Source organism: Eriocheir sinensis, chromosome 12 (genome assembly GCF_024679095.1).
Source record: "Eriocheir sinensis breed Jianghai 21 chromosome 12, ASM2467909v1, whole genome shotgun sequence".
Lineage (NCBI taxonomy): Eukaryota > Metazoa > Arthropoda > Malacostraca > Decapoda > Varunidae > Eriocheir > Eriocheir sinensis.
Window position 1 is genome coordinate 23,598,820 of NC_066520.1, and position 14,646 is coordinate 23,613,465.

The following is a 14,646-nucleotide window of genomic DNA, read 5'->3' on the forward strand; positions in this document are numbered from 1 at the left end:
CCTTCTCGCACCGCCTCTCCCTCTAACAACGCCTCAGCCTCGCGATAGTCTGATGTGGCAAGGTCTGGGGGAGCTTAGTAACGCGTGGTGATGGGCTGGACTCCTTACGTTCAGGGCTTTGTGAGAGGAGAGTGATGTCGGGTTAAGCGTTGAATCATATGTGTAGCATTTTAAGGCAGTCAGCGAGTCAGTAGGAGATCAGTTCGCTTCAACAGCCACTTTAGTCAGGCGGGAAGTCAACGCAGAGAGTCACACGGTAGCATATAAGTCTTCAGCTCTTCCATTACGGCTTCAGGCTAAAGATAATCACTCAAACATTCAAATTTCTAGCAGTCAGCGGCAAAGATTTCCCTCCAGCCACTTAAGTCAGGCGGGAAGGCAACGAAGAAAGTCACACGGTAGCATATGTGTCTTCAGCTCTTCCATTACGGCTTCAGGCTAAAGATAATCACGCAAACATTCAAATTTCTAGCAGTCAGCGGCAAAGATTTCCCTCCAGCCACTTTAGTCAGGCGGGAAGTCAACACAGAGAGTCATATACACTCTATCAGAAGCATAAAGATCTTCAGCTTCTCCGGTACAGCTTCAAGTCTTACGATAATCACGCAAACACTTAAATTTCTAGCAGTCAGCGGGTCAGTGGACGAAGATTTCCCTCCAGCAGCAGTCATGACCGAACAACCAGCAGCATAAACACACGTACAGAGTAAACAGAGTGATGTGAAAGCGCTCTCCAGCCAGGTGCGAGCTCACGACCTACCTGAGGCTGAGTGGAAACCTCGCTGGTCGCTGACGAGGACGCGGCCGAGCTGACGGAGCGGTTGTCGGCCTCATCGTGGTGCCCGTTGGAGACAGCGGCGGCGAGCTGGCTTGAGGGCTCGGGCGTGGCGGATCTCTTCTGGTCGCGTGAGGAGTTTCCCACGATCACGTTCTCCTGACTCCCGCGCACCACGATGTTCTTGCCCTTGTAGTACTTGTCCGTCGGCGGGTCCACCACCAGCAGGCGCGTCTCGTTGGGCACGGCCTTGATCCTCTGCACCACCTGGAATATACGAAGTTAGGTCAGCGTCGTGACTTGAACCCGACATGTCAGTTTCACTCCTGGCAACACATATACTTGACCTTCATAAGTGTACCGCCTCTCACGGCTTTTAAGAGAGTCTGTGAGCAATATGTACCCGAGGGCAGCTTACATTAACCTAAAATAATACACAAACTAGACCACAATATTCGCTTGCCGCTCACAACTTAGAGAGAAACTAAAGAGTAATATATATATAAACAAGACAGCATCTTAACTTAACCCAACATAACACACACACAAGCCCTGTATCTTCCTCTTGCCACCCATAACTTAGAAAACAGTTAAAGAGTAATATGTAAACGATAGCAGCTTAACTTAACCCAACATAACACACACACAAGCCCTGTATCTTCCTCTTGTCACCCATAACTTAGATTGGAGTTAATGAGTAATAAGTAAACGATAGCAGCTTAACTTAACCCAACATAACACACAAACTAAGACTTCTTTCTTCGCCTGCATGTCATTCATAACGTAGAGTTAGAGTAAATCATACAATGCACAATAGCAGCTTAACTTAACCCAATATAATACAAGAACTACACCACTAATCTTCACTTTCCCACTCATAACGTGACAATAATCGGTACAGTGTTATAAAGGGAATCAATAAAGTCTGTCAGAGTGCCATTGCCTGCAGAGAGAGTTAACCAAATTTTACAGTGACAACACAGATCAAAACACACAATACAGACACATGTAACTACAGTGGGTTTCATTAAGTGCTGTTGCGTGCAGAGAGAGTTAACCAAATTTTACAGTGACAACACAGATCAAAAAACACAATACAGACACATGTAACTACAGTGGGCTTCATTAAGTGCTGTTGCGTGCAGAGAGAGTTAACCAAATTTTACAGTGACAACACGGATCAAAACACACAATACAGACATGTAACTACAGTGGGTTTCATTAAGTGCTGTTGCCTGCAGAGAGAGTTAACCAAATTTTACAGTGACAACACGGATCAAAACACACAATACTGTACACACTTATATAATTAAAAGTATATAAGTTAATTGTTCTTGTCACGCTCTCTCTCACGCTTACTACCAATTGTTCGAGTTAAGAAAGAAATTATAATAAAGTTTTTAAGTGAATGGTGGGGGGGAAGGGGAGGAGGGAAGAATCGAGTGGACAACGGAGTAATGAGAATCGTGACTAACCTGTGTGTGTGTGTGTGTGTGTGTGTGTGTGTGTGTGTGTGTGTGTGTGTGTGTGTGTGTGTGTGTGTGTGTGTGTGTGTGTGTGTGTGTGTGTGTGTGTGTGTGTGTGTGTGTGTGTGTGTGTGTGTGTGTGTGTGTGTGTGTGTGTGTGAGAGAGAGAGAGAGAGAGAGAGAGAGAGAGAGAGAGAGAGAGAGAGAGAGAGAGAGAGAGAGAGAGAGACAGACATACATACAGACAGACAGACAGAGAGCAAGAGAGAGGGAGAGATATCACGTGCAGACACCGAACTGTTTACTCAAGAAATTCCTGATGGAGTGTAGCAACAAGACTTCCCTCGATCAAACATGAGACTATTTTTTTCTTTTCTTTATTTGGTTACGAAAGAACGAAAGAACTTTAAGCTTATACGTGTTTAAGAAGCGTTGTAATAGAAAATAAATTGCTTCATAGGAGGAGGAGGAGGAGGAAGAATGGAGGAGAAAAGATGAGAGAGAGAGAGAGAGAGAGAGAGAGAGTGAGAGAGAGAGAGAGAGAGAGAGAGAGAGAGAGAGAGAGAGAGAGAGAGAGAGAGAGAGAGAGAGAGAGAGAGAAGGGTAAACAGAGTGCCTATCAGTCATGGCTAACTTAAAACAGCAAAGATGAGAGAGAGAGAGAGAGAGAGAGAGAGAGAGAGAGAGAGAGAGAGAGAGAGAGAGAGAGAGAGAGAGAGAGAGAGAGAGAATGGAAGAAAGGAAAGAGGGGAGAAGGAGAGAAGGGAAAAGGAGAAGGATGGAAGAGGAGGAAGAGGACAGAGGAGGAGGAGAGAAGAGAACTGGGCGAGTGCAATACCACCTCCTCCTCCTCCTCCTCCTCCTTCACCTCCACCACCACGTTCGTCAGTGTCACTCACCACCAGTCACACCGATCACTACCTATCACGGTGCTGTCGTTACTGGTGTTGAGGGAAGACTTGAATGATGAATGGCTATGATAAGACCTGACCCATTCTTTCTCTCTCTCTCTCTCTCTCTCTCTCTCTCTCTGATGTAACGTTTTTCTCTCTACATTCTTTCCTCTTCTCCGTCCATTCTTCCTTCGCCACCTCCTCCCCCTCCTCCTCTTCCTCTTCCTCCTCTTCTACATCTTCCTCTTACTACTTTCATCATCTCTAACACGTTTTACCACCCCTCTTCTTCCTCCTCCTCCTCCTCTTTCTCTTCTTTTTTCGCAACCAAGACCGGTGGTGGTGATGGTGGTGGTGGTGGTGTTGGTGGTGATGGTGACAGCATGATAAAGGGTGTTGATAGTGTTGGTATCGGAGGTGATTTTAATGGTGGTGATAATGGTGATAGTGGTGGTGGTGGTGGTGGTGATAATGGTGATAGTGGTGGTGGTGGTGGTGGTGGTGTTATGGAGGTGAGAGAGAGAGAGAGAGAGAGAGAGAGAGAGAGAGAGAGAGAGAGAGAGAGAGAGAGAGAGAGAGAGAGAGAGAGAGAGAGAGAGAGAGAGAGGAGAAAGGGTGAAGAATGGAAAACTGAGGGTACACACACACACACACACACACACACACACACACACACACACACACACACACACACACACACACACACACACACACACACACACACACACACACACACACACACACACACACACACACACACACACACACACACAACGGACCCTCGTGTAAATAATACCTCGCGATTCTGAAAGTCAAACGGAACATTACCATTCATGCATACAAAATTAACTCCTTTGTTGAGAGAGAGAGAGAGAGAGAGAGAGAGAGAGAATGACGTAGAGTGCCAAGTGAAAGTAAGCTGAAGGGACAGTAGGGAATCACACACACACACACACATACACAAACACTCGGAAAATACTAACACAAAGAAATCGTGAGGAGAAAGAGAATACCATGAATAAGAAATGAGGAATAAAGAAAGAGAATGATGATGATGATGATGATGATGAAGATGGAAAGGTATGCATAAAAAAAAACAATAAGAAAAACAAATCAAAACAAACATAAGTATAATCAAAACAAGGGGAGAAACAGACATCAAAACACCACACATATACTAAACAAGAACTCCTATTGGTAAACGAGGAAGAGGAGGAGGAGAAGGAGGAGGAGGAGGAGGAGGAGGTTCAGGAAGGTAACTGTTAGGAGTGAAAGTTAGCCGAAAGGAGTGAGTGACCAGTTGCCTGACCTGTGTGTGTGTGTGTGTGTGTGTGTGTGGAGAGCGTGAAAGCGAAAGGACTTATACCATCACGCTACACACACACACACACACACACGCACACACACACCTCCTCCTCCTCCTCCTCCTCCTCTCACCTAATTTACCTGACCATAGCGGGCCCAAGGAAATCAGGTGCCCTTCCCTAGTACTGGAATGAAGCATCGGAGTGACCAGCACGTGTTTATAATAGTTGGCCTTGGTGACGGACGGGGGGGGGGACGTGATAGCCTCGATTTCCTAGAGGACCGATGACTGCTATGCTAACTAACCTGACCTTTCTCTCTCTCTCTCTCTCTGCATAGTCCACCGTTGTCCATGACCTACAACTCTTTTTCCTCTTCCGTCCACACACACACACACACACACACACACACACACACACACACACACACACACACACACACAGCCTTTCTTTTTTTCACTCTTATTAGCGTTCAAAATATATTCCCTAGTTATTCATTTTTTTATCATGGGTTAAGCAAACGAAATAAAACAAATAAATAAATAAATAAATAAAAATGGTCCCTCTTATCACTCACTCACAAACGTCTAATATTGAGAGATAAAAGACATTGCAAGCTTTCGCTCCTCACATCAACCACTTCCACAGGCCAAAAAAAGGAGGTCTGTCGGGTTCTAATGAGTGTTTCCTCACGTTCATGGTACAGAAGAATGGCTAACTTACTACCAGGGTCATAAAACTACCCCTGGAAACGTTTAATATTGAGAGATAAAAGACATTACAAGCTTCCTCCTTTCACAACAACTGTTTTCAAAGGCCAGAAAAGAATATAAATCGGGTTCTAATAAGCGTTTCCTCACGTTCATGGTACAGAAGAATGGCTAACTTACTACCAGGGTCATAAAACTACCCCTGGAAACGTTTAATATTGAGAGATAAAAGACATTACAAGCTTCCTTCCCTCGCATTAACCACTTCCAAAGGCCAAAAAAAGTTCATGGTACAGAAGAATGGCTAACCGACTACCAGGGTCATAAAACTACCCCTGGAAATGGCCAAAGACTCCTACGAAAGCCTTGTCAAATGTGCGTGTGTGTTTGAGCGGCGAAGTGCTTAAGGATACGGGCTAAGGGGTCCTGTTGCTGGTCTTATCTGAGGTCTTACAGCACGGAAAAGATAATAACATCCTGCCGTGGGTAAAGGTCACAGACAACGCATAACAAGCCGCTCTTCGTATAGAAAGGTGAGGAAGGGGAGTGGAGGGAGGGAGGAAAGATTGATAGATCATTTGAGCGTTCATCTTGGCGCCGCAACTGCTGGGTCATATGGCGCCGAGAGGGAGGACAGAGGTGGAAGGGAAGGAGGAAGGGTTGAGGACAGCAGATGAAGGGAAGAGATGGAAGGAAGGGAGGAAAAGCTGAAAGGGAGAGGAAAAAAGTCCATATCCTTTAATGTATAGAGTAAGTAAGTAAAGAGAGAGAGAGAGAGAGAGAGAGAGAGAGAGAGAGAGAGAGAGAGAGAGAGAGAGAGAGAGAGAGAGAGAGAGAGAGAAAGTGTGAAAGTATACTACCGATACGTTTAAGAAGGAAAAAGAAAAAGAAAGAAGGAAAGGAAGGAGAGAAAGAAGTAAGGAAAGATGAAGAGAGAGAGAGAGAGAGAGAGAGAGAGAGAGAGAGAGAGAGAGAGAGAGAGAGAGAGAGAGAGAGAGAGAGAGAGAGAGAGAGAGAGAGAGAGAAAAGCGTTGAAATATATATGGACAATGGAGTAAAGATGAACACAGAGTTAAGAATACGGGTTAGAGGTGGTTCTTCGCCGCGGCCCAAGAAGCTTCGTGCGACCCAGCTAGGCCTCCAGACGCCCACTGGAGGCCTGAGGAGGGGACGTGCGGTGGGATTTATGTCTTATTACTTCCGGGGTTTGACGTGGCTTTCTGACCTCACCTTAACCTCATACCTCCGTCCCCTGCCTCCCGTCTCTCTCTCGCATACCTCTCCTCTGCCCTTCTCTCCTCTCTTCCTAATACAGTTTCTCTACTTTCTCTTTTATTCGTATATATTAATTGATACTCTTTCTGTGTCTCTGTCCTCCTCATATCTCTCCTCTCCCTTCTCTTGCTCTTTCTTCATATAAGCAGTTTCTCTCCTTTTTCTTCTTTATCCGTGTTCTGCTCCTCTTCCTACGTCCCTATCTACCTTACGGTCCTCTCATCTACCATTCTCTTCCCTCTTCTCCTCTTCTGCTTCTCTATCGAGTTTGAGATCCATATACACAGCTTCTACACTCTATCATTTGTCCCTATCTTCGTTACAAACCTCTCCTTTTCCCCTTTTCATCTCCCTTGCCTTCCTTCTCTTCCTTTCCTTCTACTCTATCCTGTTTTCATTCCATCTCATCAGTAGTTTTCCTCTCCTTTATACTCTTTGTTGTCTAGTCACACGCGCGTCGGTCTGTTTGTGTTGCCTAATGAAGTAATGACGTCCCTAACATTGTCTGTGTGGCCTTGTTTTGATGACTCGACAAGGCCCGCCGCGCCCAATGCCTCAAGGTTCCGGGGTCAAGACGCCTCCCGACATAAAACTAATAATTGTGGCGTGGATGAGGAGGAAAGGAAGGTGAGGTGAAGGTTGAGAGAGATTGAGGACGAAACCTAACCCTAACCTACCCTAACAAAGCCTGACCCAGAGCAAGCCTAACCTAATCCAAATCTGCCAAAAAACGAACTTACCCCAAATCAAACCTATTCCAAGCCAACCTAATCCTAACCCATATCAAACCCAAACCAAGCTTACCCCAAACCTAACCTAACCTAACCTATCCCAAACCAAACTTACCCCAAACCAAACTAAACCTAAACAGTTCTACCCCAAACCTAACCTAACTTAACCAAACCTACCCCAACCCTTACCTAACTTAACCAAACTTACCCCAATCCTAACCTAACTTAACCAAACCTACCCCAATCCTACCCTAACTTAACCAAACCTACCCCAATCCTAACCTAACTTAACCAAACCTACCCCAATCCTAAACTAACTTAACCAAACCTACCCCAATCCTAAGCTGAATTAACCAAACCTACCCCAACCCCAACCTAACTTAACCAAACCTACCCCAATCCTAACCTAACTTAACCAAACCATCCCAATCCTAACCTAAATTAACCAAACCTACCCCAATCCTAACCTAACTTAACCAAACCTACCCCAATCCTAACCTAACTTAACCAAACCATCCCAATCCTAACCTAAATTAACCAAACCTATCCCAATCCTAACCTAACTTAACCAAACCTACCCCAATCCTAACCTAAATTAACCAAACCTACCCCAATCCTAACCTAAATTAACCAAACCATCCCAATCCTAACCTAACTTAACCAAACCATCCCAATCCTAAGCTAACTTAACCAAACCTACCCCAATCCTAACCTAAATTAACCAAACCTACCCCAATCCTAACCTAAATTAACCAAACCATCCCAATCCTAACCTAACTTAACCAAACCTACCCATATCGTAACCTAACTTAACCAAACCTAACCAAACTTAACCCAGTCTCTAACCCAACCTCTAAACATGAAAACTAAGAGAAAAGAATGACAAATTAAAGAAAGACGAAATGAAGGGATACAGGAGATTGACAGATAGGAGATAGAACATAGACAAAGGATCAGTGAAGAAAAAAAAATACTATATACATCGCAGTCTCGTGTTGCTTTCCCTCCCTTCCCACTTCACCCAGTCCTTCCTGCATTCCTCAAACACCTGCCCCACTTCAAGACTGCCTCCCCGCCTGTCTGTCTGTCTGTACGTCTGCCTGTCTGTCTCACTTCCTGCGTCGTAATGTTTTCAAGTTGTGGACGAGAAACACGACACACACCTGGACACACACACACACACACACACACACACACACACACACACACACACGCATGAGATTGATCACGTTAGTATGTATGAGACGGATTGAGTGACTGGCTGCCTGCCTGACTGACTGACTAATTGATTGATGGTATGGAATGGAACAGAACATTAATAGAAAGATTGAGTGTATATATATAAAAATAATGTTTCGTAAGAGTGAATGAACGCCATTTTTGTGACCTAGAAAATATTAATACAGACGAAACAGATTTGACGATGAGAAAAATGAATAGAGAAAAACAATAAAATAAATTCCTGTAGAGAGCAAACGAAGAAGAAGAAGAAGAAGAAGAACAACAACAACAACAACAACAACAAAAGAAAAATAGGCTCCAAATAATACCCAAATAATAAACCTTTCAAATAAAAAAATAAAATAAAAAAATGAAATATAATAACAATACAAATAAAAACAAACAAAAGCCTAAATCCACGTCACGAATTAATGAATGAAAGACGGGAAAGGAAACTCGAGTCCACTGGTAAACCCATAACACAAAAACCGTCTGAATGGAGGAGGGAAGGAAGGAAAGGGAGGGAGAAGGAAGGGAGGGAGGGAGAATCGTGATGGTCGGTGATAACAAGGAGGTGAAGGTGAGGATGGTGGTGATGATGGAGGTGGTGGTGATGATGGAGGTAGTGATGATGGTGGTGGTAGTGATGATGGTGGTAGTGATGATGGTGGTGGTGGTGATGGTGGTGATGATGGAGGTGGTGGTGATGGTGGTGGTGGTGGTAGTGATGATGGTGGTGGTGGTGATGATGGTGATAAGCGAATCTACAAAAGCACTCTGACTTCTTCCTCTCCTTTCCCTCTAAATCGTTTAATCCGATGTCCTACCCGATTCTAAAGCTTCCCAGACGATATTAAGAGCTATCCACCTAACTCCATCTGCTATCTAGTGTCCTGATCTATTTCTGAAGAGGTGGCGAGCTATATATGGGGGCGAGACCCATGCTTTCTAGAACCCTGAACGCCCAACGCCCTACAAGGAAGAGTGAAGGAGAGGGACGAGGGTAAGGAAGCAACCCAGCCAGTCAGGTCAGTCTTGGGAGCTTCGACGCGGCGAGGGAAAGTGCACCTCTCTCTCTCCCTCCCTCTTTCTCTCTCCGTACCTGTCTCCCTTCCTGCCTGCCTTCCTCCCCTCCCTCCCTCTCCTCTTAACCTTCAGAACCTCCAAGGACGTGCACCTCCGGCCAGTTTCTGTACGCCGGGTGGTGGAGGTGGTGGTGGTGGTGGTGGTAGGGAGGTTGGTTCATCTTCACTGCGCTCTGATCACGATATTCGCTTTAGCTTGAACCTTAGATATAGTTGTAGTAGTAGTAGTAGTAGTAGTAGTAGTAGTAGTAGTAGTAGTAGAAGTAGGGTAGAAGTAGTTAGCGCTATACAGATTTTTTTTCATTAATTTTACTTGTATTTTTGTGTTCGTCGTCACACGCAAGTTTTCTTCTTCTTTTTCTTCTTCTTTTTTTTTTCTTCTCCTTCCAAATGACGGTCTTTTCAATCTTTTTTGCGTCTCAGTCATGCAATTCAGTTCCAGTCCTTCGCATCACACACACACACACACACACACACACACGGGGCACGCCCACACACACCTCTCCTCACACACAAGTCTTCGCTCACATCTAAAAATATAACTAACAAACAACCCCATCCTCGCCCCTCCTCCTTGGTCCCTTCCCCTCGGCCATTCCCACGCCTCTCCTTAAACAGACGAGAGGGTGGAACGCCGTCTCGTAGCGGAACAAAGGAACCGACACGCTGAACACGGGCCGGGCCGGACACGCGCCGCCACCAGCCACGCGCTCCGCCACCCGAGGATCGCCCGACCTTGAGTGGCCGAGTGATGCGCCCGATGATAACCTGTAACTTCCGGCCGCCGTTGATTGCGCACCTTTACGTTCCTCCTCTTACCGGCGTTGCCAAATTGTCGTACTCACCACATTGCATTTTCGTTGTCTCTGACCAATAACGAATTCAAAAACAAACAAACAAACATCAATAAATAGGAGCTTTAACGCCAACTTCAATTTTCAATCGTTATTTGTGTAGGTACGAGAGTTTGAGGCTTAAAAAGTAATAAAGACGATGTGGTGAATACGATAATCTTACCATCCCTTACCCTGCTAACATCCCATCGCCGCACCTCGCCCCTCTACCTTCCATGAGAGAGACAGCCCCTCAGCCCCTCATCCCTCTCCTTACTCCCTTCCCTTACATACACGTCCCGCCTCCTTTTCTTCCCCTCAGGCCTCGGGGTGGAGAAGTCAAGGTCAGCTAACCACTACACACACACCCGCCGCCTTTTATGATCAGTCTTATATCCCTAGAGGTCGGTGTTGTCAGACGCCTCCACCTCTCACATCAACGATTTCCAAAAGCAGAATAGGAGATAAATCGGGTTGTAATGAGTGTTCCCTTAGGTTCACGGTACAGAGGAAGGGTTAAACTACCACCGGGGTCATATAAATACCCCAGAAAATGATCGAAACTACTACGAAAGCCTTATCAAATGTGGGAAGGGTTAAACTACCAGAAGGGTCATATAACTACCCCTGGAAATGCCCGAAACTCCCACGAAAGTCTTGTCAAATGTGTGAGGAAGGGTCAAACTACCAGAAGGGTCATGTAACTACCCCTAGAAATGCCCGAAACTCCTACGAAAGTCTTGTCAAATATGTGAGAAAGGGTCATAAAGCAGCCCCTTGAAATGCCTTAATTAAACCCCCACGAAAGCCTTGTCAAATATACGTGCGAGTTTTGCCGATGAAATGATTAAAAATATGACCCTCCTGACGCTTCGTGATGCCTCTTATAGCATAGTGAAGGTTACAAGGCTATTTGTTTTTACAGGCTTGCGTCGTACACAGTAAACACAATGGAAAGTTCCCCAGAGGAATTGTTTATTATCCATGTTGTTTTGTTTTGTTTTTTATGAGGCCTTGTAGTCGTTGTTGTTGCTGTTGTTATTTTCTTTCCTTGCCTCGAAATACATAGTCACTTTTTTTTCTTTTTCCACTCGCGGCATCATTTTTTCAATCTTTATTTTCAGCCCGATTCATCTCGTCGTTGGAGTTGTTGTTGCTGTTGTTATTTTCTTTAATTGGCTCGAAATTCATAGTCATTAGTTTTCTTTTCTACTCGCGGCATCATTTTTCAACCTTTATTTTCAGCCCGATTCATCTCGTCGTTGGAGTTGTTGTTGCTGTCGTTATTTTCTTTACTTGCTTCGAAATTCATAGTCACTAGTTTTCTTTTCTAATCGCGGCATCATTTTCCAACCTATATTTTCAGCCCGATTCATCTCGTCGTTGGAGTTGTTGTTGCTGTCGTTATTTTCTTTCCTTGCTTCGAAATACACTCTAGTTTTCTCTTCTACTCGTGGCATCATTTTTCCAACCATTATTTTTAACCCGATTCCTCTCTTTTGTAGCCTTGGGAAACGTGCACTTCAAACATAATCATTGCGTTTTAGTCTCCTGCATCGACTCTGTGGTAAGAACAAGGATGAGACGTGTATATATGCTCATTCATATCAAAGTAAAAATAGACGGGGGCAGTTTCGTTCTTGTTATCATTACTCCGTTATTGTGAGAGTCGAAAGCAGTTGACAATACGTGCCCAGGGATCGGCATTCTCAAGACGCTTCTATATCTCTCACATCAACTATTACCAAATGCCGAAAATAAGGTTAATCGGGCTGTAACGCGTCTTTCTTCACTTTCACGGTACAGAAGAAGGGTCAAACTACCACCAGGGACATAAAACTGCTAATGGAAAGGCCCACAACTTCTAGGAAAGCCTTGTTATAGATGTGCTTGGCCAATGAAATGTTTAAGAGTATCCCCTCAGAGTTGTTTACGTTTGTCCTGCTCTTTAGCGATGCCGGGCAGGTGCGGAGAGCCGGTCAGGGCGGGCAAATGCTTCCTACTCGCCCAGACTCTCTAAACAGATTTTTTCAACATCTCTGCAGCTTATTCAAGGCGTGCGATGCGGCGACGGTTATACTGCAGCGACTCGGAGGAACAGTTTGAAGGAGATGCTCGAGGCCTCAGTCAGTCAGTAAAGCGTTCAAAACTCCCAGCATAAAAAACGGGAAGAAGAAATGAGACAATGGAGAAACAGTAAGGAAGTGAAGTCTAGCGGAGAAATATATAGAAGAAAAACGAGGAATGGAAAGCTAAAAACTTATATGAATGATACTTCGAGACTTCAAACATTGAGAAAACATGAAGATAAGAGACAAAAAGGAAGAAATAATGTCTTGCAATCTAAAGGAGAAATATATACGGTATAAGAAAAATACGAGGAAAAGAAGGTTGAAAAGTTAAACAAATAATACTTTTTTCACATACGATTGGGAAGTACTTTTTTGTGAGTGAATATCTTATCTTACTCTTGCATCAGAAAACTGGATACCGATCACTCACGACTCACGACTATCAAGGAAGAGGGAGGGAGGGAGAGAGTGAGGCGGCGGTGGTGTGTGGTGGAGTACCCGGCGGAGTGTGATGTGGAGTGCCTAGCGTATGATGGAGTGCCTGCAGGGCCGTGAGATGAAATGCATGTGATTGTGGGACTGAGGTGAGGTGTGACGGGTCTTAGACATGAGTGAGGTGGAGTATAGACTTGCTGTGTTATGGAGCGATGAAAGAAATGCCTGGAGGGTGAAATGTATGTTTGGGGGGCCGAATGAGGTGACTTGCTGGGGTAAGGGAGAGTTCAAAGACATGACTGGATTTTGAATGCCTCGAGGATGAAATGTATGTGTTAAGGGGCGTGGTGACTGACGGGACTTGCTGAGATGAGAGTTCGAAGACATGAGTGCGTTATGAGGGATGAAAGGAATGGCTGGAAGGTGAAATACATGGTTAGGGAGCGTGGTGTCTGACGGGACTTGCTGAGATGAGAGTTCGAAGACATGAGTGCGTTATGAGGGATGAAAGAAGTAGCTGGAAGGTGAAATGCAAGTGTTCGGGGGCGTGAAGTGCGGTGGAAGGCAATGAGGCGAGGTGACGTGCGTGATGGAACGTAGCGGGGTAAATATATTGAGTGAGATGACTGCGTTGAAATTCTTGAGCGCTAGGAATGAGACACTGAAAACACGCTATACTAAAACTCGTATTCTTATTAAACGCACCGGCACCTCAGTTCGCCCGTCTAAAAAACCTCTCGTATAGCAGTTGCTGGGATGGGATTTTCATGGACTGATTTGCGATGCTAGATTTACTTTTACCTGACTTGTGCATCTTGAAAGGAAAAAATCACCCATGGACACCCGGCTAATCTCAGTGGCCTTGGAAATAGTCGTATAGTGGAAGGCTGAGACATTTAAGAACAAGATGGACTGTTTTGTGACCCTAGTGATAGTTATACCCGACTTCAACATCATGAAAGGAAAAAATCACCCATGGACACCCAGCTTATCTTCTCAGTGTCCTTGGGAATAGTCGTATAGTGGAAGGCTGAGACATTTAAGAACAAGATGGACTGTTTTGTGACCCTAGTGATAGTTATACCCGACTTCAACATCATGAAAGGAAAAAATCACCCATGGACACCCGGCTAATCTCAGTGGCCTTGGAAATAGTCGTATAGGGGAAGCCTGAGACATTTAAGAACAAGGTGGACTGTTTTGTGACCCTAGTGATAGTTATACCCGACTTTAACATCATGAAAGGAAAAAATCACCCATGGACACCAGCAAATCTTCTCAGTGGCCTTGGAAATAGTCGTATAGGGGAAGCCTGAGACATTTAAGAACAAGGTGGACTATTTTGGGATCCTAGTGATAGTTATACCCGACTTTAACATCATGAAAGGAAAAAATCACCCATGGACACCCAGCTAATCTTCTCAGTAGCCTTGGGAATAGTCGTATAGGGGAAGCCTGAGACATTTAAGAACAAGGTGGACTATTTTGGGATCCTAGTGACAGTTATACACGATTTCAGCATCATAACTACCCATGGAAACGCCCAATGAATACCCAATGAATGCAACTCCTACGAAAGCCATGTCAAATATGTGCTTGGGCGACGAAATGTTTAAGAGTATGCCCCCAGAGTCGTAATTAGAGTTTGAGACGTTTGAGATGATTAATATTCTGACTCAGCTGCACCATTAGTTCCACAGAGCCTGAACGTCAACGAACATTCACTCTTGCATATATTAAACACACACCGCCTTGGAACTAGTTTGCATCAGCGGTATCTGGACGCACGGCTTTGGCGAGGAGGTGGACTCGAGAACACTTGTCTAAACTCTAAACTACCGCCTCT

The 14,646-nt window shown here is 44.8% G+C and overlaps 1 protein-coding gene and 1 long non-coding RNA gene across 5 annotated transcripts in view; both read right to left on the minus strand.

The window, feature by feature from the left end:
• The window catches only part of LOC126997664 (uncharacterized protein DDB_G0284459-like), a 54,483-nt gene that overhangs the window by 34,929 nt on the left and 4,908 nt on the right, over nucleotides 1-14,646 (minus strand). For all 4 annotated transcript variants that reach the window (XR_007752250.1, XR_007752249.1, XR_007752248.1 and 1 more), the window contains exon 2: nucleotides 761-1,042. Coding sequence is in view for 1 of the 4 variants with exons in the window: in XM_050858893.1 (XP_050714850.1) it covers nucleotides 761-1,042 (282 nt within the window). In the remaining 3 variants the exon portion in view is untranslated. The remainder of the gene's footprint in view (nucleotides 1-760; nucleotides 1,043-14,646) is intronic.
• Nucleotides 6,173-8,035, minus strand: LOC126997667 (uncharacterized). The gene is made up of 3 exons (XR_007752252.1): nucleotides 7,928-8,035; nucleotides 7,606-7,682; nucleotides 6,173-7,451 (listed from the first exon to the last, which is right to left on the minus strand). It is a non-coding gene; the product is annotated as an uncharacterized LOC126997667 (long non-coding RNA).